General features: G+C 40.9%; 1 protein-coding gene across 2 annotated transcripts in view; it reads left to right on the forward strand.

Annotated features, from left to right (window-relative positions):
- The window catches only part of LOC134789751 (cell adhesion molecule Dscam2-like), a 66,462-nt gene extending 51,218 nt beyond the window's left edge, over positions 1 to 15,244 (forward strand). The window contains exons 33-36 of one of the 2 annotated variants that reach the window (XM_063760380.1): positions 8,607 to 8,792; positions 12,781 to 12,903; positions 13,521 to 13,668; positions 15,077 to 15,244. In XM_063760380.1, coding sequence (XP_063616450.1) covers positions 8,607 to 8,792; positions 12,781 to 12,903; positions 13,521 to 13,668; positions 15,077 to 15,143 — 524 coding nt within the window. In that variant the 3' untranslated portion in view covers positions 15,144 to 15,244. Of the gene's footprint in view, positions 1 to 8,606; positions 8,793 to 12,780; positions 12,904 to 13,520; positions 13,669 to 14,765 lie in introns of both variants that reach the window. The other variant, XM_063760381.1, reaches the window with a different exon arrangement.
- Positions 15,245 to 21,266: the final 6,022 nt, after the last annotated feature.

Below are 21,266 nucleotides of genomic sequence, written 5' to 3' on the forward strand. Positions count from 1 at the left end.
GAGATATTCCGTTTCGTCTTCTCCAGGACTATTTAACAAATAGGAAACAGAGGGTGAAATTGGGTGACTCCAGTTGTACCAGTGAAGATGAAGACGTGACGTACGGTGTACCACAAGGATCTGTGCTTGGTCCAACGCTATTCCTAATCTATATCAATGACTTGTGTGACTTAAAGATCCCCCACGCAGATATATTTTCGTACGCAGACGACACCGCCATCGTCTTCACTGGGTCTTCATGGGAAGATGTTCAGAAATTTACGGAGACTGGACTTGAAACTATTAATGAATGGCTTAAGAACAATATCCTTACGTTAAATACTGCCAAAACAAATTATATATGTCATAGTATATACAGCAATACACAACCTGTTAATAGTTTTGACATTAAAATACATAGCTGTTGTAAGAATGTACTGAACTGCTCCCAGCAAACCTGTCCCACTATAATAAAAGTTGATAGCACCAAATATCTGGGTGTTTTTGTGGATCGGGGACTGTCCTGGTACCAACATCTCGAATATGTTATATTACGTTTACGAAAGCTTAATTGGATTTTTAAAAATTTAAGGCATGTGGTGCCAAGAAGCGTTCCGGGTCTAAATGGCCACAGTAGAGACCTTTTAAAAGAAATCTACACATCGTTGGTTCAGTCTGTGTTAACCTATTGTTTGCCTGTTTGGGGTGGCGCTGCTAAGACTCGCTTTATAGACGTAGAGAGAGCCCAGCGTAGTCTTCTCAAAATTATGTACTTTAAGAGGATGTGGTTCTCAACTGATAAACTATATCAAATGTGTAAGTTGCTTACTGTTAGAAAACTATATATACTAACCTCTGTTCTAAGAAAGCATAAAACCACAACTTTTGATCGCAATCTCTTGACAAGACGGAGGAAAGATATTGCCATGCACCTACCTAAAACCAACACCACTTTTGCTAATAGGCAATATAATAAACGTTCTTCGCACCTATACAATATTTTAAACAAAGCACTAGATATATACCCAAAGCTACAATACGATGTAAAAAATAAGGTAGTAAATTGGTTAGTAGATAAAAATTACGATCAGGTGGAAGACTTGCTAGGTTATGTAGCCTAGCCAAGCCGCACAAGTACACACACTCACACACATACACACACACACACACATACACACACACACACACATAATAATTAAGTATATGATAGTATAATACTAAATAAATTGTAAATTAGATATGGAAGAGCGGTGCCTCCCAGCACAGGTTATTTTGTAAATAACTTACAGGGAGACACCAGCCATTGGTAAAAATATGTAATGGTTTTTAATGAAATAAAGAATTTTGTATTTTGTTTGTATTTTTTGTTGTATTTTTGTTTCAAACTCGATGGGACACTATTGACACTTTGCATCTGAAACTTGACAACTTGCTCCAGGGTTCGGATAAGGATTACGAAGAAAGATACTCAGTGTATGAAAAAAAATATCGATTGACAAAGAGGGCGCTAAACCAGAAAATTTCTGCTGCAACTCATCTACACAAATCAACTCCGCAAATGGAGATACCTAACTTCTATGGTGACTACTCTCAATGGCCTACATTCATAGATTTGTATAGGACTGCAATCCATGACAACCCTGTGCTATCAAAAGCACAAAAAATGCAACATTTAAAGGGGAAGCTGAAAGGCGAGGCACTGCGACTCATTCAGCATCTCAGTGTGACTGCTGACAACTATCTCACTGCATGGGACTTGCTGTATCATCGCTACAACAATAATCAGTTACTCTTACTAAAAAGTTGGACCCATTGACATTAGCTGACTACAAGGAGTCTCGTAAAGCGCCACGAGAGCTGCCGACTTTAGATGAATTCACCGCATTCTTGGAAACGAAGTTCCTCGCACTGGAACCTATGAACAGGAAAGATCGAGAACCTGCAGGATCATCATCATCTAAACAATTGACATTCAAGCCCAAGGATACATTTTCCCCGGCATACAAACGAACATCGCCCGGCAAGCCAAGTTCATTCAACTTCAATATTAACGCCGTTTGCGTAGTGTGCAATATCAACCACCCATTATACCAATGCAAGAAGTTTGAATTGATGTCACCGGACGAAAAATTAAAAACAGTTGCGAAACACGGAATGTGTAAAAACTGTCTCTATGTGCATGAACGCAATGTATGCAATTCTACAAAAACATGCAAAATTTGCCATGAAAAGCATAATGCTTTATTACATGACGCAGTAAATGAACTCGCCGGACAAACATCGAGGTCGCCGCCCGCCACTAAGCAACAACCGCGTCAGCAATATAAGCGGGAATCGTCAAGTAATCACGTTGCCGATGACGATGGCGAATCTTTGTTGACAACTGTTCAAATACGTGTACGAACGAATGACAACGCGTATGTGACACTTCGTTGCCTTTTAGACCAAGGCTCACAGATTTCACTGATCAGTCAAGATGCTATGCATCGGCTAGGACTACCCCGCCAACAATTAAATGCATCAGTTACAGGAATCGGCAAAAGTACAAGGAAGGTCAAAGGGAAGGTCAGACTTGACTGCAAATCAATTCATGATGACTTCGCCTTCGATACCAATGCGCTAATTTTGCCGAAACTTATCAATAACCTGCCTAGCAACTCATTCGAGAAGCAAAACGATGAACATATTCAACAATTACAACTGGCCGACCCAGATTACAATATCTCGAAACCGATTGACATTTTGCTCGATGTAAGGGTCTATTCTAGAATTATAATGGGAGGTCTCATCAGAGGAACAGACCAGCAGCCCATTGCCCAACAGACCCTTCTAGGCTGGATCATTTCCGGCGGTGTAAACGCTACCTCTCTACAATTACGTCACTGCAACGTCATAATTAACGACCTGCGAGCAATCGCCAACTACTGGGAGCTGGAAGAAATCAGCGGCCAGGACAGCACTGCAACCGAACAAGAACAATATTGCGAACAACTATACTCAAATACTACGAGACGGTTGCCTGACGGAAGATATGAAGTTAGGTTGCCTATGAAAGATAACTTTGAAGCTAAATTGGGTCAATCAAAATCAAAGGCTCTCGCCCAATTTCATCATCTAGAACAACGTTTGACAAGAAATCCCAAAGTACGTGAAAGTTACAAGAAATTCATGGAAGAATACCTAGAATTGGGTCACATGGAAGAGTGCAAGACTCGGCAGGAGTCCTCGTGCTATCTCGCTCATCATGGGGTGCATAAAATGGATTCTTCGACTACCAAATTGCGTGTCGTATTTAATGCGTCATCCCCCACATCCTCAGGATACAGCCTAAATGACTTGATGGAATGCGGGCCCAAACTGCAACAAGATATCCAAGATCTCCTACTGAGATGGAGAACCCACAAAATCGTTTACACTGCAGACTGTGAAAAGATGTACCGGTGCATACTTATTCAGGAAGATCAACAACACCTGCAAAAGATACTGTGGAGAGATCATCCACAAGACCTTCTGAAGGAATACAAACTTTGCACCCTGACCTACGGCATGAAAGCCGCCCCTTTCCTCGCTCTAAGAACTATGGCTCAACTAGCCATCGATGACGCTGACAAATATCCCTTAGCCTCCAAGGTCATGCAGAAGGATTTCTACGTTGATGACCTACTAAGTGGATGCAATAATATTGACGAAGCGCGAGAAACGCAACAACAGCTGATTGACATGCTCCGTGGTGCTGGCATGAACCTAAGAAAATGGGCCAGCAACACACCTCAACTATTATCTAACCTATCACCTGACAAAATAAATCAATCTACAATCGACATTACAAACATGACATCAACAAAGGCGCTCGGATTACAATGGAGTCCACTTACCGACACCTTTACGTTTCATTACGCCGATAAACAATGGAACTCGGATAAATGCACAAAACGGGTATTGCTATCCGAAATATCCCGAATATTTGACCCTCTCGGATGGCTTTCACCTGTAACCATCAGAGCTAAGCTATTATTCCAAAAGGTTTGGATCACCGGGACTGACTGGGATCAAGAAGTGCCACAAGACAATCAGCAAGAATGGTCCAGAATTCATGACGACTTACTCAACATTGACAAATTGACTATACCCCGATGGATCGGAGACACCACACAGGCGCTTGCAGTTCATGGCTTTTGCGACGCTTCTGAAAAGGTCTACGCATGCGTCATCTATCTCAAATCCATCAATGACAAAGGAGAAGTTACGGCACGAATCATTGCTTCGAAAACGAAACTTGCACCGAAAAAGAAACCACTGTCATTGCCTAGACTGGAACTTTCGGGAGCTGTCCTACTATCTAAACTAATGGCAAAAATTCTTAAAACATTGCCAAATACATCCATACCTATTTATGGATGGTGTGACTCACTTGTCACATTGGGATGGTTAAAAGGAAACCCATCACGCTGGAAAACCTTCGTAGCCAATCGGGTAACCGAAATCCTTGACATTATGCCCTACAAATGCTGGAGACACGTAAGTTCGCAGAATAACGCCGCAGACTGCGCGACGCGAGGCATCTCTACTGCTCAACTGACATCTCACGCGTTATGGTGGGAAGGGCCTGACTTCATTAAAGGTGACATTCCTGACAACATTGACAAAATTACACTCCCCCAATGTGAGGCCAAGCAAGAAAAGACAACCTGCATCGTCCTGACAACATCTTCAGTTATCGAAGATTTACTGGAAAAACAAAGCTCACTGTCTCGCATAGTACGAGTCATATGTTACGTATCACGTTTCATAACAAACCTACGACATCGCGTGACGTGTGCGCAGACCGCTACGGGCGAACATGACTCCTTAGGCATTCTGCAAAACAGGCCTATATGCACTAACTATTTGACAACAAATGAAATTGAAAATGCCTACAACATTATTGCAAAAACAGTTCAACGGCAAGAATTTGACAAGGATATAAATGACATTTTGGAAAAAGGGAGCGTTGGCACTAAGAGTAATTTGCTTGATCTACGCCCTTATCTTGACAAACAAGGAGTATTAAGAGTCGGCGGAAGACTTCAACATTCAAATTTGACAGAAAACGCCAAACACCCCATAATTTTGCCAAAACGCTCAAGGCTGACAGAACTATGTATCAGCCAAGCTCACCTGCAAACGCTGCATGGAACCGCACCCCTTACCTTGGTTGCTCTTCGACAGAGGTTTTGGGTACTGGGCGGAATACGCATGGTAAAGAAACACGTGAGCCGTTGCGTAATATGTTACCGATTTAACACCACTACCAGAAAGCAATTATGGGGGATTTGCCACAACCACGAGTGAATCCTTCTAGACCCTTTACCCACACGGGGGTTGACTTTACCGGGCACGTAGAACTGAAAGCCAACAAGGGAAGGGGGATAAAAACAACCCGTGGATACATTGCAGTATTTGTTTGCTTCGCCACGAAGGCAATTCATCTTGAACTTGCATCTGACCTGAGCACACCCACATTCCTAGCCGCTTTCAAGAGGATGTGCGCCAGGAGGGGAACACCCTTGCATGTTTATAGCGACCAGGGTACAAATTTCATCGGAGCTTCCCGAGTATTGAACCAAGAAAAGAAAGAGATTCTGCAAGTTACAAACAAAGAATTTTTGAACGACATCGCTGACATGGGCGTGACATGGCATTTCAACGCCCCTTCCTGGCCCAGTGGAGGAGGAATCTGGGAAGCTGCAGTAAAGTCGACTAAGCACCATCTCAAACGTGTCTTGGGAGACCAAAAATTGACATATGAAGAATTTTTGACCTTATTGAACCAAATTGAATCGTGCCTAAATTCACGGCCACTTTATGCTCTGACAGATAACGCTGATACAGATTACCTGACCCCCGGACATTTTTTGGTTGGAGGGCCAGTATTATCTCTACCTACACTCGGCAATGACAACACATGTGGCAAAACAAGGTGGCAAATGACAGAAAGAATGTTACAAAGTTTTTGGAAGACTTGGTCAACAGAATATTTACACCACTTGCAACAACGGCACAAATGGCAACAACCTGCAAAAAACATAGAAAAAGATGACATCGTGCTCATCAAGGAAGACTATTTACCACCCGCGAAGTGGGCCATGGGACGCGTGACAGACGTACATCACGGCAAGGATGGATATGTCCGTGTTGTTACGCTAAAAACAAAAGGAAGAGAGATCCAACGACCCGTGGTAAAAATAGCTCCGTTGCCTATTCAAAAGTCGGAACAAACCAGTCCCACAGGGTCTGACATGAAATCTGACTCCGACCCACAAAGAACGCATAAACGAGCACGAAGGAATAAACAATGTTTTATAACATCAATGTTATTGCTACTCATGACATGTGTGGTACCGGCTACTGCCCAGACACTCCATATTGACAAGCTTCAAACCAACAACTCGCTTTATTTTGACAAAATTGCAGACATAAGGATCATACAGGATGAGTGGAAGATGGTCGCATTTTACAACATGACGACATATTGGGATAGCATATGTTCAATCGAAAAGTACGTTCAACTTATAAAAACAAAATGCAGCAATGATTATACATGCGCTCCAATTATTGCACAATTCGAACACGAGTTAAATGAACTTCGTCACTACAACGATTTGCTGACAAGTCACCCTAACACAAATCGCCAACGAAGAGGTCTGGTTAATGGAGTCGGCTATTTAGCTAATACCTTATTTGGCGTACTAGATGATCGATTTGCAGAAAAATATGAAAAGGATATTGACACAATTACGAAGCGAGAAGATCACATCTTCAACTTGTACAAGAACCAGACATCCATATTAGAAGCCCACAACAACATTCTCAAACGCAACGAGATTATTATGAAAAATCAATTTGACGCAATTGCAAAGACCGTCCATAATCTAACCGAAGATGTGAGTCAAGCACACTCGACGAGCTTACGTTTATTGAATTCATTCTCGCTACTTTCATCTATGGTAGCGGCGGATGTCATCATCTCAAATTTACGAAGAATTCAAGATACCCTAGTTGACACCGTCACTGACATATACCATGGCCGATTAAACGTGCATTTATTACCCCCTGTGCAAATCCAACAACAGCTAGAGCTGATATCGGGGCACATACAGGATGACCTCACCATTCCAGTTGACAGCGCTGAAGACCTATACGGGTTGCTCCATATTCACGTAAAAGTGACTCGAAAGACCTTAATAATGGAGATACGACTACCATTATTAAACCGCGAACAGTTCGAGCTAGACTCTATTATTGACATTCCACGCAGAAACGGAGACAACGCCATCTACATCTCCACTGCAACGACATACATTGCAATCAACGTCAAGAAAGACACCGTAATTCCAATGACAGAAACTGACATTCACGCATGCAGCGCTCACAAAAACGATAAAATGTTTTGTCCTTTAAATCACCCTGTATACACAATGAAAGTCGGTGAATCTATTTGTGACATGCAATTACTATTAAACAACAATAACAAGCCTTATTGCCAAGCGACCGCCAAGGAATGCGCCGACAGGTGGATCAAGTTACATGCACAGGACACCTGGCTGTATTCCTATTGTCAAGAGCACCCGATACGCGTGATATGTGATAACGGCGTATCCACTGAGAAATTGATCGACTCGGGTTTGGTCACGATTCCTTCAGGATGCGTTATAAGAGGAAAGTCCTTCGTCATACACTCACAACATGACTACAAGAGCCAAATGTTTGTACAAACCTCGTACATGGAAATCCCGAAAATATCACCGATCAATGACGTAATAAAAACATCCTTACCGAAAGATATTCCTATTTTAACAGAAGATCACAACGAAGAATTTCTTGACATAAGCCAAAAATTAAAGGCCATTAAAGAAGCAAATTTGGACACCTTTGACAGAAATGACACCACCCATTACGTCATAATCTACATTGCATTGGGTATTACTTCAATCATCACTATTACGCTTGCTATCTGCAAATTGAAACGCAAGTCGAAGCCTGCTCAACCTGACACCCCACTGCAAGCAGTAATATCACTGACTCCTGCGGCCGCTCCTGCGACGACGAGCACACCTGTACCACAGCGAGTTACGTCCTTCTCAGACATCCCAATGACGCCGCAGCAGAGAAGAAAAGTTAGCTTTAGGGACTTAAATGAAGAAACATAAGCATTTACCTTTTTTTTACAGTACTCATTACTATTTTTATAGCACTTCCTTGTTAAATTGACATTATGGTGTTTACTAATTTACTTAACTTTTATTATTTTGCATACTCTTAAGTTGCTTCCCGGTGTATTGCTTTATAAGTGGCAGTATGTACGATCTAGCTATCGTACAGCGTAGGTATAGCATACACTGTAGCAATGCCTTTAGGCAAATATGCGCACCACGCGCGACCTAGATTACTTATTCAATTTACTGTATTTGTATTAAATACCAAAATCAGTGCATTAAAGACTATGATTAACAACAAACGTGTGTGGGTTATTTGTGCATTCCTGGCATTCTGACAGTACCGTCATCTGGCGCGTACACATGTACCACATTTAAAGAAATAAATAAATGATTGATTGAACTATCCTTAAACCAGCTTCATGTCTAAAGGTGAATTGGAAGAAATCAGCCCGTACGCGACGTTCAGCATGGGTGGCGGTGCAACAAACACGGGCACGACAGGCACGACGGGCGCGCGTAGCGGCTGCGCGCTGCACTTACACACGTTTGGGCGCGCGTCGCCATTGGCGATGGCGGCGCCGCCATCACGTCCTAACTTACTACATCACGCGCCAGGTAAGTCTATGCCCGCGTGTGATGTTAGGCATGGGCGGTTGCACGATAAATACGGGCACGACCAACACTTGCACTAAAGGCAAGTGTCACGCATGGCAGTTGCGCTTTGCTCATACTCTTAAACTTGCGCGCTTTCTGCTACCCGCGTCATCATATCGTCCTAATGCGTAAAGGTACTTCTCTTACTGTGTGATATTACGCACGGAAAGTGGGACGATGACAATCATTTTTGACGCGATCGCCATCCGTATTAGCAAATTACAACGTAACCAAGTGTGTAATATTGCGGTACTTTATTGTCAATAATTTTGAATCACTTGGAACCATGTACGGTATGTACATACTAGTGGCCTGAATTTAAAAAATGACAGATAACTAACAATAGATTTTGTTTAGGTCACGTTTTCGATTCAACGGTTGTTCAAGGAAAAGTAATATAAATCTGCACGTGGTGCTCAGTTAATAAGAAATTTCCATAAAGATGAGAGTCTGAAAGACCTGTTTCACGCTTAATGTTCCCGTGATTTTTATCTAAATACCAGGCGAGCTCTTTTCTTTTTAATGAAAATGTAAGCTGCAGTTACCGATTTCTAAAATCTTTATATGTGGTCTCTCGTCTTCCAAGCTTATAGCTTAGTACATTCGCACTAGAGGTAGATAGACGGTAGATAAGTATAATATGTGAGCTCAACGCGGCTGTTGAAATCAATTTACTATTGAAATAAAGCTATTAAATCAAATCTCTTAGTTCAAACCTAGGATAAACGGTGTTTTATTCTTTATTCTTTTCAAATCACGTTAAAAGCTAAATGCAAACCTTACCCAGTATTGCATGCTTGTTTATTCAGATTCTGCAGGCATCTACCGTAAACAGAGACGCGCAGGCGGTCGCCGATTTCAATCTCGAGTACTCAAATAAAATTTCGATTCCCGGCCATTACTTTCGTGAGGAAATAAAAACCGCGAGCCATAATATTTCTTCAGGGGCCTTTAAAGCATTATCTTCCGCGCCTTTTATGCAAAACCCAGCGTTGATTGCCTCCAATAAAATACGTCCTGCAGATTTTCGCAATAAAGCCCCACGAGTCACCGTCGTGGGAGGGGGAGGCAATATCCGCTCGATCCTTGACTTTATAATTGTGTGCTGCGGGCGCAGCACGGTTCCATTTTTATCGTCTATCACTATGCGCGTCCCTTTCGCACTTACATACTTGTTAGAACGTGACAGGCATGGTGACAAGGGATAAAAACGCGACCGTGCTACGCCGCCTGGTCTTACAACAGGCAGAGCTGTCAGGCGCAGCGCTAGGGCTATCTCAACTCATCGCTCGCTCGGGGTTTTTAAAATTTTCGACCTAAATACTTCCGTTATCTTTCATACAGCTTTTGATTTTTCAATCTTTTGAATAAAATATTCTCTATTGCATATTTTTAGCTTTCATCTTTTCTTTTATACACGACAAAAGGAGTCCGGTAACTGGCAACTGAAATATGCTTTTATTTTATAATGGGGAAAATTGTCCTTAATTAAAATAAGAAGGAAATAAGTTTGTTATGTATGTAGGCACCAAGTGGAATTCAATAGAAATTGCAAATAATGTATACTAACTAATCAGCCTGCTTCAACCGCCTTCAAACCTATGTATTTTCACCTTTCACCGCTGGTTTTCACAGATTGGGGGTTGAATTTCATAATTATTTTCTTATTGATGTTTTGTAACATTTGTTTCAAATTTCACACCCTTCGGAATGCGTTGTCTGACAAAGTCCAAGTAACGAATTTTTTTTTAACTCTAGGACATGCGACAAGTAAGATTTAGGTGCCGGGATTTTGAAAACAAATTAGGGATAGATCCGTTAAAAAAGTTTATAATCCTGCTCGCCTGCAGCCGACGGTTCCCGCGCGACTTAAATATTTTAAGCGAAAACATAAAACAAGAAAATAACAAACGCTTAACTATTAAAACTCATTACCGGAGCCGCGGCCACGAGCGCGACAGGATATTAAAAAATGCCGTAAAATAATAATAGTTCATTCCCGAGGCATTATCTCTGGTTCCATTGAGCGAGTTTGCAATTTCCGCGAGGAGGCTGCCCGGCCTTCCACTTTGCAGGCTACAGGCGCAGATGCCCAGACATATATCTAAATAGATGTCCTATGTGCTGTCAGTTCTATGAACATTATTACAGTAACATCACTGAAGTTAGGTAACGTTACTAAAATGAAAGTATGAAATTAATAACATTGGAACCCGATTCTGAATTCTTGTTCTGAAACTATTAGGTCATTACCTATGAAATTGGCGTTTTGTTCGGAGAATTTCAACGAAACACGAATTTCCATACAATTAATTTTGCGGATATTTTTTTGATGGCTAATTCAAACCAAACAAAATTTTTCCAGTAATTTTTGACACCTTTAAGGTATGTTTTCAATATCTCCATTTCTTGAAAATTGGTACCATTAGAAAAATATAAGTAATTTTAATACTCGAACCGACAGCACATGAAAAGACCTATTTTCAAGGCTTAATTCTGAACACTTAACAATAAAAAATAACAATTAATTGTATGTAAAATCGTTGTTTATTGAGTGCACTGTAGTTTTATTGTAATTGTGTATGTACTTTTGTAAAAAAAAAAAAAACTAGGATCAGACTTATATCTATGAACAAAAACGCCAATTTCATAGGTAAGGACCTAATATTATGGATAATGATCTGTCCAGAATTGTCACTGTTAACAGCTGACAGATTATGCCGGAGGCGTATTCTGATTGTAATAACAGGTTATGAGTTTGATCGGGATTTGTTATGGATATTATTTATTTTGTAAATGTCAAAAGTGTCGTTTCCCGTTAAAGAATAGAATATCCCTTCTGTGCTCTGCAGAGTGCAGACCATAAATAATCATTTACACACAATTTATTTACGTGACCGTAAAGTGATAGAAAATCTGTGTTCTGTATGACCCAGAAAAAACAATTTTGTAAGTCTATAAATATTCGGGAGTTTGATCACTGTCCTTAACAGTTTACAAACAAATAATAAATGGATCGTAAGCATATTTTCGTTTAACATACTTGGCAACATTCACTACGAGAGTGACCCAGATACTTATTTATTTTATAGTCAATTATTTTTGCAAACAAAATGAATCCTAGAGCACAATTATTTATTAACATAATAAATTGTTTAAAACCACCAAGATATTACGTTTTCCTACGTGTAAAATAGAAACCCAAGAGGCGTTTTTATTGGCCACTTCCACCCAGCTTGCGCGCCCTTCAGCGCCGTAATTAAACTACTTCATTTCAGTGAGAATATTTCATTAAGTCTGTGCGAAGAGTTTCAAGCAATGCTTGTAAAATTTCAACATTTGAAAATACTATAGTGCATTGCCAATAAATGCGAGAGGAAGCTGCAATAAAACATACATTATTCTAGATATTTATTGGTTTCTCCGAATGCGGGAATATTTGCCAAGAATCGGTTTTGCGCTAGATCACTAACCCCGCAGTCGATGCAATTCACGACTCAATTCCCGGTCTCGTAACATATATATCGCTGTGCGAATATTGAACTTACATGAGTTCACGACTTTATTAGATCACAGATATTTTGTGACTAAATCGCGAGTTATTTGGCGCATTATTCGTATTACGAAGAAGAGAAGGTTACTTAATGAATTTGCCTAGCTTTTGTTTGTTAAACTAATAAAACTAATTACACATAGAATATTTTTTGTGACTATATCGCGAATTATTTGGCGCATTATTCGTATATACGAAGAAGGGAAGAGAAGGTTTCTTACTGAATTTGCCTAGCTTTTGTTTGTTTGACTAATATAATTAAACACAGAATAATTTCGTAATAAGATAGTACCTAATAGCAAGTAATAGTATTAGTATAGTATTTTTGCCACGGCACAATGATAATTGATATTTCCAATCTGTTTTGCTTTGATTGCAATACAACTGTATATGCAGAATTCGGCGGATGTTCGAGCGACTCCGAATCAAGCGGATCGCCGTGCGCTGCGTGTGCGGAGACGTACCGCTTGCCCGCCGGCGCGCGGCACACGCCGCACGCTCATACGCGGTCACATTCAGGTACTTGTCAAATGTAACTACAATAAGTTCATTTTGATGATATATTTTACAAAAGTCCTGAGTACTCTTTCTCGAGACGCTAGACCAAGTGAAAGATCCAGGACAAGTAAATTGACACATCTGCGTATGTTAAAATGCGTGCAATATTTTTTGCTAATGCCAATTAAACGAAAGTTGGTCATATAAGACTAGGGCTAGGGTTTTTCGATCAACTCTTAAAGTTATTACTGTTATTAGAACACATAAAAAAGCCACAACTCATTTTATGTCACGAACATGCACTAAATAATTTAATTTAAGTTAAGGTGAACATGCTTCACATTTAACTCTTACAATGTGTAACAAAAATAGTGGGGATCCGTTTAAAGGCATATTCGGGATCCGGGTAAATAGACGAAAAAAAATTGTTGACGCGCAAAAAAAAAATTCTTTTTTATAGGGCAGGTGGTCCAAGTCGGCCAACCCTCGATACATAAGCTAAACATTATTCGCATAATATAAGCTCATGTGGAGTAAGACAAATACAGAAATAGTTTATTTTTACTCGGGCAAGAGAAAGTTGTTTCTCTTACCCACAGTTTATATTATCCCATCTAACCTTAACAAAATTATGACAGAGTCAGTCTGCGGCGTGGAATCAAGCGCAGATGACACGTCGTACAGCGCGAGTGGGCGCGGGGAGCGTGCGGTACGAGGCGCGCGCGGGGAGCGGGGCGAGCGTGGAGCACGCGGGCGCCGGCGCCGAGATCACGCGCCTGCAGTGAGGTAATAATTATTAAATATGGGTGGAGTAAATCTTCAAATTGGTTGCTCGTTGGCGATAGTTTTAATAATAAAATCGACATATTTCACAGACAGAGATGTAAAATTGCATGGACGCATTAGGAATGAATTTATTCATAAAGTGGCCATACAATTTTATCGCTGGATGTAGTATGGAATATTAAAGTTTTACATATTAAAGTTTCTTTTTAGAATAAGTACCTATAATGTTTACTAAATTATAAATTATTATCGTGACTTTGTTACATACTGAATCATTGTATTGTAGATAATATGATAATACAGGGTGATTTCGGGGTGGTGAGCCAGAACCACTTTTTCTGACTCTGTAAATGATCCACATTATCATATGGTAGTATTTGATTAAAATAGAATTAGTTAAATTTTTCTTATTCTTCAAGTAAAATTAATGTTATACAAAGTAATATGGTCACCCTATGACTTTTGACATACGCTGTATGGAAAGCGACAAGACGTCACATTGAGTAGGGTGACCAAATTGTATGCAAAAAAAGTTTTTTCCTATTTGTCATCTGGAAAATAATCATCATTATTGGTGAACAATAATTAACAACATCATTAGGCTCAATTTTGAATTCTGTATGATGTCTGGCTCGCTTGCTCCACGACCTTGAAATCACCCTGTATATGCCTGTTACTTTTCATTAGGTAATTATTTGATTTGATTATTTGAATTAGAAGATTATTGTTATAGATACGAGTTGTAGGTACCTAATCAATTTTAATATTTAAGTAAGTATTACATAGCGAGCTGAAAGTAATACTTCAGACACAATATTGGAGGGATTTACAAGACAAATTATTGACAAAACTATCAACATAATTATATTAAATTTTTGTAAATTTTAATAAAGTTTTAATATAACGTTTCTTCCAAATAAAGACGTTTTTATATGAAAAAGGTACTTATACAAATTAAATCTTAATTTCCTCCGGTCTGATTAGGTCTCTTTTGTCACTCAAATGTAAACAATCTTCTGTAATATCTTCTGACTTTGATGATTGTCATGGTACACTCTAATAGTGCTACAAATAAATTTGTTTTCTTTCCATAAAAGCCACCGTTTCTAAAGGAGCGGTAGCGGATATAGGACACGGATCACGGTTCGGTAATAAGTAGCTCGACTCGGAACTAGACCCCTCTTCCAGCATGGCTTCACGCTTTTCGTCAGGCGCGAGGCACGCGCGCTGCAGATTGGACCCGATTGATTTTGACTCTAAATTCGACGAATTCCTATTGTTCCACATAGGATATGCATTGGCTCAGTCGACATTGTAGGAATGCCTGCTCGCTCCGCATGCCACCGATGATAGTTGCCTGGCGTATGTCTGTTCGGATTGGTGGATTCATGGACTCGTCTGTGTGCAGGTATGGCGAGGGCGTGCGCGGGCGGAGTGGCGACGGCAGTGCATACGCGCGACGCGACGCGCTTTAAGCGCGCCGAAATTGCGCTGGAGGAGAGCTGTGAGCGTTACGAGTGAGCTGTAAGCGCGTTGCGAGCGCGTGGTGATTTCTAGTCTTAAGGATGACTCACGTTAGACCGGGCCGTGTCCGGGCCGTAGCTTCCGGCGCATCGTTTTCTATGGAAAGCATCACGTGATCACCTGTCATGTCATAAAGTAAGCCCGGACGGCGGACACGGCCCGGTCTAACGTGAGTCATCCTTTATTTGTAAATAAAATTGTGTTATAACTTTGTAAACAGTCCCAATGTTGTGCGGCAAGGTGGCCACCGTTTTATTAAATAACTCAGTTTTCTACAGATGTTTTATTTATTCCCCTGATTTAGGTGGCTCGGTTAATTCAATCAATAATTTTTTAGGGTTCCGTACCCAAAGGGTAAAACGGGACCCTATTACTAAGACTTCGCTGTCCGTCCGTCCGTCCGTCTGTCCGTCCGTCCGTCCTTCCGTCCGTCCGTCTGTCTGTCACCAGGCTGTATCTCACGAACCGTGATAGCTAGACAGTTGAAATTTTCACAGATGATGTATTTCTGTTGCCGCTATAACAACAAATACTAAAAACAGAATAACATAAAGATTTAAATGGGGTTCCCATACAGTGGTCAGTACTTGGATGGGTGACAGTTTTTTTTTGCTTTTTTTTTTCGTTTTTTTTTGCATTATGGTACGGAACCCTTTGTGCGCGAGTACGACTCGCACTTGCCCGGTTTTTTCAAAAAATATTTTTAGTCTAGACAGCAGCTATAAAAACGAAGACATTACCTAGGAGATACCAAAGAAGATAAAACAATTGCTATAATAAAGTAGTTTTCAGCAGTTCAGGCAGTAAATGCAATTGCGTTCAAGAAAGTATTTATTTAGGAACCTAAATATTTTGAGCCCGGGAGTTTGTTGCAAAAGTATGCGTCATGGTGTGTAATTGAACCAAAATCTCATTAAGTATTGAACTTTTTGCAAATAGATTAGCGGTGTAGAACTATATTGGCGAAAGAAGTCCGAGCACAGAGTACTTTGAGACTCTCTTACCAAAAGAGTGGGAGGTAAATTAACTACTGTAACAATAGCAGCGAAAAATTGTACAGTCGCACCATGTAAAATACATTACTAAAGAACCTTGCTAATTTTATTGAAAACTTTGCTTTGAAGAGTATTTACAGCTTGCTATGACAAAATATTTTCATTTGTTTACTGTACCATTATTGACAGACAGTTCAGAGATAAGGGCCCTAATGGTCAGGTAATAAGCTGAGTGAGATAAATATATCCGTTGGGCCCGATAAATAAATAAGTGTATCGAAGAGTTTTGCGTGTATTTTTAAGTGACTGGAGCTGTTCAATGGACGAAAGGGTGACGACGGGTCGCGTACATTTTTAAACAGAGACGCATTTTACCGCGGGCGTCTATTCTGATGATCTGCCATCAAATATTCACACAGCCTGACAAATTCCCGTGGTCTGGGTATATGAGTTATTTTCATGGGGTTGAGGGACCTACATTTAATAGCTATATTTATTTTGTACTAGAGTTATGGGACTGGGTCCCACGGGTCACTTGGTTAGCCATTATTGGTCGCCATCTCCGCCTAGGCCTACCCCGCGGTAGGCCTTGTAGATAACGCTACTAGAGTCAAACCAAAACAAGTCTGCAACGATTTTGATAGCACACGCTGTGTGTGTGTTATTTTAAACGGCGTATAAATAACACTTGCACTACGTATGCTATCAAAATCGTACGTTGCAGACTTTTCTTGGTCTAACTCTAGAATTCAGTAAAATAGATAACGCCACTTTTAGTTATAAAGGTCGGTGTATACGATTGCCCCATCACCCCCCTCCAACGCCTTGGATTCCAAAATAAGTGAAATTAAATATCGATTGTAATGAACTACATTTCTCCGAAAGCAATAAAACAAACGTGAATCAACGGTTTTTTAATATCACTTCAACCTACTTCCAATAAAAAAAATCAACATCGCTCTTTCAGTAACCAGATATCCCACCAAAAACATTCTGTAAAAAACTAGCCAAGTCTCGATGGAGCTGCTTGTTTATCTCTAAAAAGTAATGAAATCTAGACAAAGTCGTGCCAAGTCTAAGGTTCCTTACTGCGATTTCTTTATTATTATAGTTAATGTTGTGTGACTTGGCCGTTGAAGGGTACACAAGGGTACAAAACCAGGTGCTCCATGACACCATTGCACCAATCTGTCGCCAGAACCGCTACCCATTGACGATGGAAAATTGCCACTTGGAAAACGTTGATTCAATAACCAGTCAATTGTAGGCTTGATAAAGCTGCGTATTTCAATAATACTTATGTATAGGCGAGCCTGAAACAAACACTACTTTTTGAAGCGTCAAATCGACCATCGATCTAACATAAAATAGACGTACAGACGGACTTCTATCAATGATTAGAAGTCCGTCTGTACTGGAAATAATTTTTTATGGTACTGTATGCTACTTTTTGAAGCGTCAAATCGACCATCGATCTAACATAAAATAGACGTACAGACGGACTTCTATCAATGATTAGAAGTCCGTCTGTACTGGAAATAATTTTTATGGTACTGTATGTTTGGTGTCATGGAGCACCTGGTTTTGTACCCTTGTGTACCCTTCAACGGCCAAGTCACACAACATTAACTATAATAATAAAGAAATCGCAGTAAGGAACCTTAGACTTGGCACGACTTTGTCTAGATTTCATTACTTTTTAGAGATAAACAAGCAGCTCCATCGAGACTTGGCTAGTTTTTTACAGAATGTTTTTGGTGGGATTTCACTTCTTTTTGTAGAAACGTGGGCATATTGATTTATTTTATTAGATTTTCTTATTTGACACATTTTTTTTCTTTTTAGGAGAAGTTTTTTTATTACCATATCTCTAAAGGCTCCGTCACACATGAGCGTTTTCAAAGCGCGGCGTGAGCGGGGCACGATGCGTGGCGCTCGCGATCTAGCTGCGCCTGGACGCAGCGGCCCGCCGGCGCGCTGCGCGCGCGACCCGCTTTGATCACGCCCGCGCAGTCACACAGAACACAGCGCGTGTTGCGAGCGGTCACTCGATTACTGAACGTTGGACGTTGGAAAGCATGATCATGGACGTTGAATATCACGAGCGTTTTGTAGCCTGCAGCAGTATATTGCGACAATACTGCCGACTGCATTACTGCAGCAAATGTCAAATACGATGATGCTGACCGAATTTTTGATATTTACCTCAGTAATTCAGTCGGCAGTAGTGCATGCTGCAATCCTGCTGCAGTATAGCTGCCGACTGCATTACTGCCAAAAATGTCAAAGTTGATGTATTTTTAACCGCCTTAAAATAAAGGTTCTCAGTTTGACCCGTATGTATGTTTGTTCGCGATTATCTCGCGTTTGGCTGAACCGATTTTGATGCGGTTTTCAGAAAAGTGTTGGTTACATTCTGGTAAAGGTTTTAGTATACATAGATCTGAGCTGATGCTGAACCCTGGTTGTACCTAGTGGAACTCAGGTTTGGTGCAACATAAGCCCACGCTATTTTGGTCATCCGTCACATCTTGATGAGCACTTGGGAGAGCAGTACCTTAGACAGAGCTGATGCTGAACCCTGGCAGTACCTAGTGGAACTCAGGTTTGGTACAACATAAGCCCACGCTATTCTGGTCATCCGTCACATCTTGATGAGCACTTGGGAAGAGCAGTACCCAAGATAGAGCTGATGCTGAACCCTGGCTGTACCTAATGGAACTCAGGCTTGGTGCAACATATGCACACACTGTTTTGGTCATCCGACACGCCTTGATGAGCCTTTGGGAGAGTAGTACCCAAGATGGAGCTGATGCTGAACCCTGGCAGTACCTAGTGGAACTCAGGTTTGGTACAACATAAGCCCACGCTATTTTGGTCATCCGTCACATCTTGATGAGCACTTGGGAGAGCAGTACCCAAGATAGAGCTGATGCTGAACCCTGGCTGTACCTAGTGGAACTCAGGTTTGGTGCAACATAGGCACACTTTGTTTTGGTTAACCGACTTGTCGTCGTGTGCCTGTTGCAGAGTTCCACTAGGCGGTCATCAAGATGTAACGGATGACCAAAATAGCGTGGAGCTATGTTGCACCAAACCTAAGTTCCACTAGGTACAGCTAGCGTTCAGCATCAGCTCTATTTCAGGTACTGCTCTCCCAAGTGCTCATCAAGATGTGACGGATGACCAAAATAGCGTGGGCCTATGTTGCACCAAACCTGAGTTCCAGTAGGTACAGCCAGGGTTCAGCATCAGCTCTATCTTGGGTACTGCGTTCCCAAGTGCTCATCAAGATGTAACGGATGACCAAAATAGCGTGGGCCTATGTTGCACCAAACCTGAGTTTCACTAGGTACAGCCAGGGTTCAGCATCAGCTCTATCTTGGGTACTGCTCTCCCAAGTGCTCATCAAGATGTGACGGATGACCAAAATAGCGTGGGCGTATGTTGCACCAAACCTGAGTTCCACTAGGTACAGCCGGGGTTCAGCATCAGCTCCATCTTGGGTACTACTTTCCCAAAGGCTCATCAAGGCGTGTCGGATGACCAAAACAGTGTGTGCATATGTTGCACCAAGCCTGAGTTCCATTAGGTACAGCCAGGGTTCAGCATCAGCTCCATCTTGGGTACTACTTTCCCAAAGGCTCTTCAAGGCGTGTCGGATGACCAAAACAGTGTGTACATATGTTGCACCAAGCAAAACGCCTATGTCTGACGGAGCCTTAATACAGCTGAGACCAGCTGAGGGTTCTTCATCAGATACTTTAGACCTTCGATTTTTGACATCAAATGAAGCGGCCCACCAATTTGAATATTTTTTGTAAAGGCGGTATGTCGATCTCCAATAGTTTGGTTGGGCTCTTGTGTTTTCTAATCAGGGTCACCAGGTACTCCAGATCTTCGATTATCCTAGTTTTTATAGTTTTCCCTTTATGTGGCCATTAAACCCTAACTCTGTACCAAATTTCAGCTCTCTAAGTTTATGGGAAGTACTAGTTCTATTCTGATGATCATAAGTGAGTGAGTGTGTGTCATAAATGCGAAACTTTGCTTTCGCTTAACTTCGGAACTAAATGACCTACAGACTTGAAATTTTGGATTTTAAGCATGTGATTATAGCTTACTGGATGACGAAAATTTCTGCGTTCTGGTCTTATCCAGAGGTTCTCAAATAGGGACCTGAAAATGCGGCGAAATGGTTCCAGTAAAGGATGGTACGGCCGTGTTTGCTTCGCGCTCGACTTGGCGGGGGCACTGCCGTGCCCCCCGATTCCCAACGCCTATTGGGACAAGAACTAGAATGCAGAACTTTCGACTCAGCAGTTTATCCAATCTAGCGTATGCCTTTACCATCCGTAACAATTATCTTGAATTCAGATTCAACTTACATTGGCTCATTTTAACACGACGGTAAAACAACTTTGTATTATGCTTCCGTAAAACTATTTCAATAAACACTGACGGTGCATCCTCATACTGGAAAATCGAGGGCAACCGGGCTACGAAACAATGCAGTCGTTTTAATGAAAAACGTTTAATCCATCGCAGTCAAGCACAGCTATTAGTAGACTTATTCGTTTACGAAGTATACCAATAAATCCAATAATGTTTTCAATTCACCTGGAAATTAGTGATATACATTTAGTGAGAACTAATTTAATATTGAATATAGGCTTTAAAATACCTACATAGATTTAATTTATTGGGAAAGGTTGTTAGATTGAATAAAAGGGGTTTTGTTTAGTGAATTTGAAATGGCTCGTCAACAACTCTTCTCTTTCCGCACAGAATCTAACATTTTATGACAAATAAAAATAATATTGCGAATAGTTAACACCCATATATTAATTTGAATAATACCCGAATAAACAAATAAATATATGTATAATGAAAATGTAGATTTTTTACTACTTTTCAAATAGGATTCCAGCTCGCCGCTTTTGAACACTGGCATAATTGTCGGATCATAATAATTTTTCATGCCAAGCATTTAGTACGTCAAGTATGGAGTTTACAGGGAAATGTAAGCATTCTTACTGCCAGGTTACTGCAAAGTTAGCATGGTCAGAGTCTACCGCT

This window comes from Cydia splendana, chromosome 4, assembly GCF_910591565.1.
Source record: "Cydia splendana chromosome 4, ilCydSple1.2, whole genome shotgun sequence".
Taxonomy (NCBI): Eukaryota; Metazoa; Arthropoda; class Insecta; order Lepidoptera; family Tortricidae; genus Cydia; species Cydia splendana.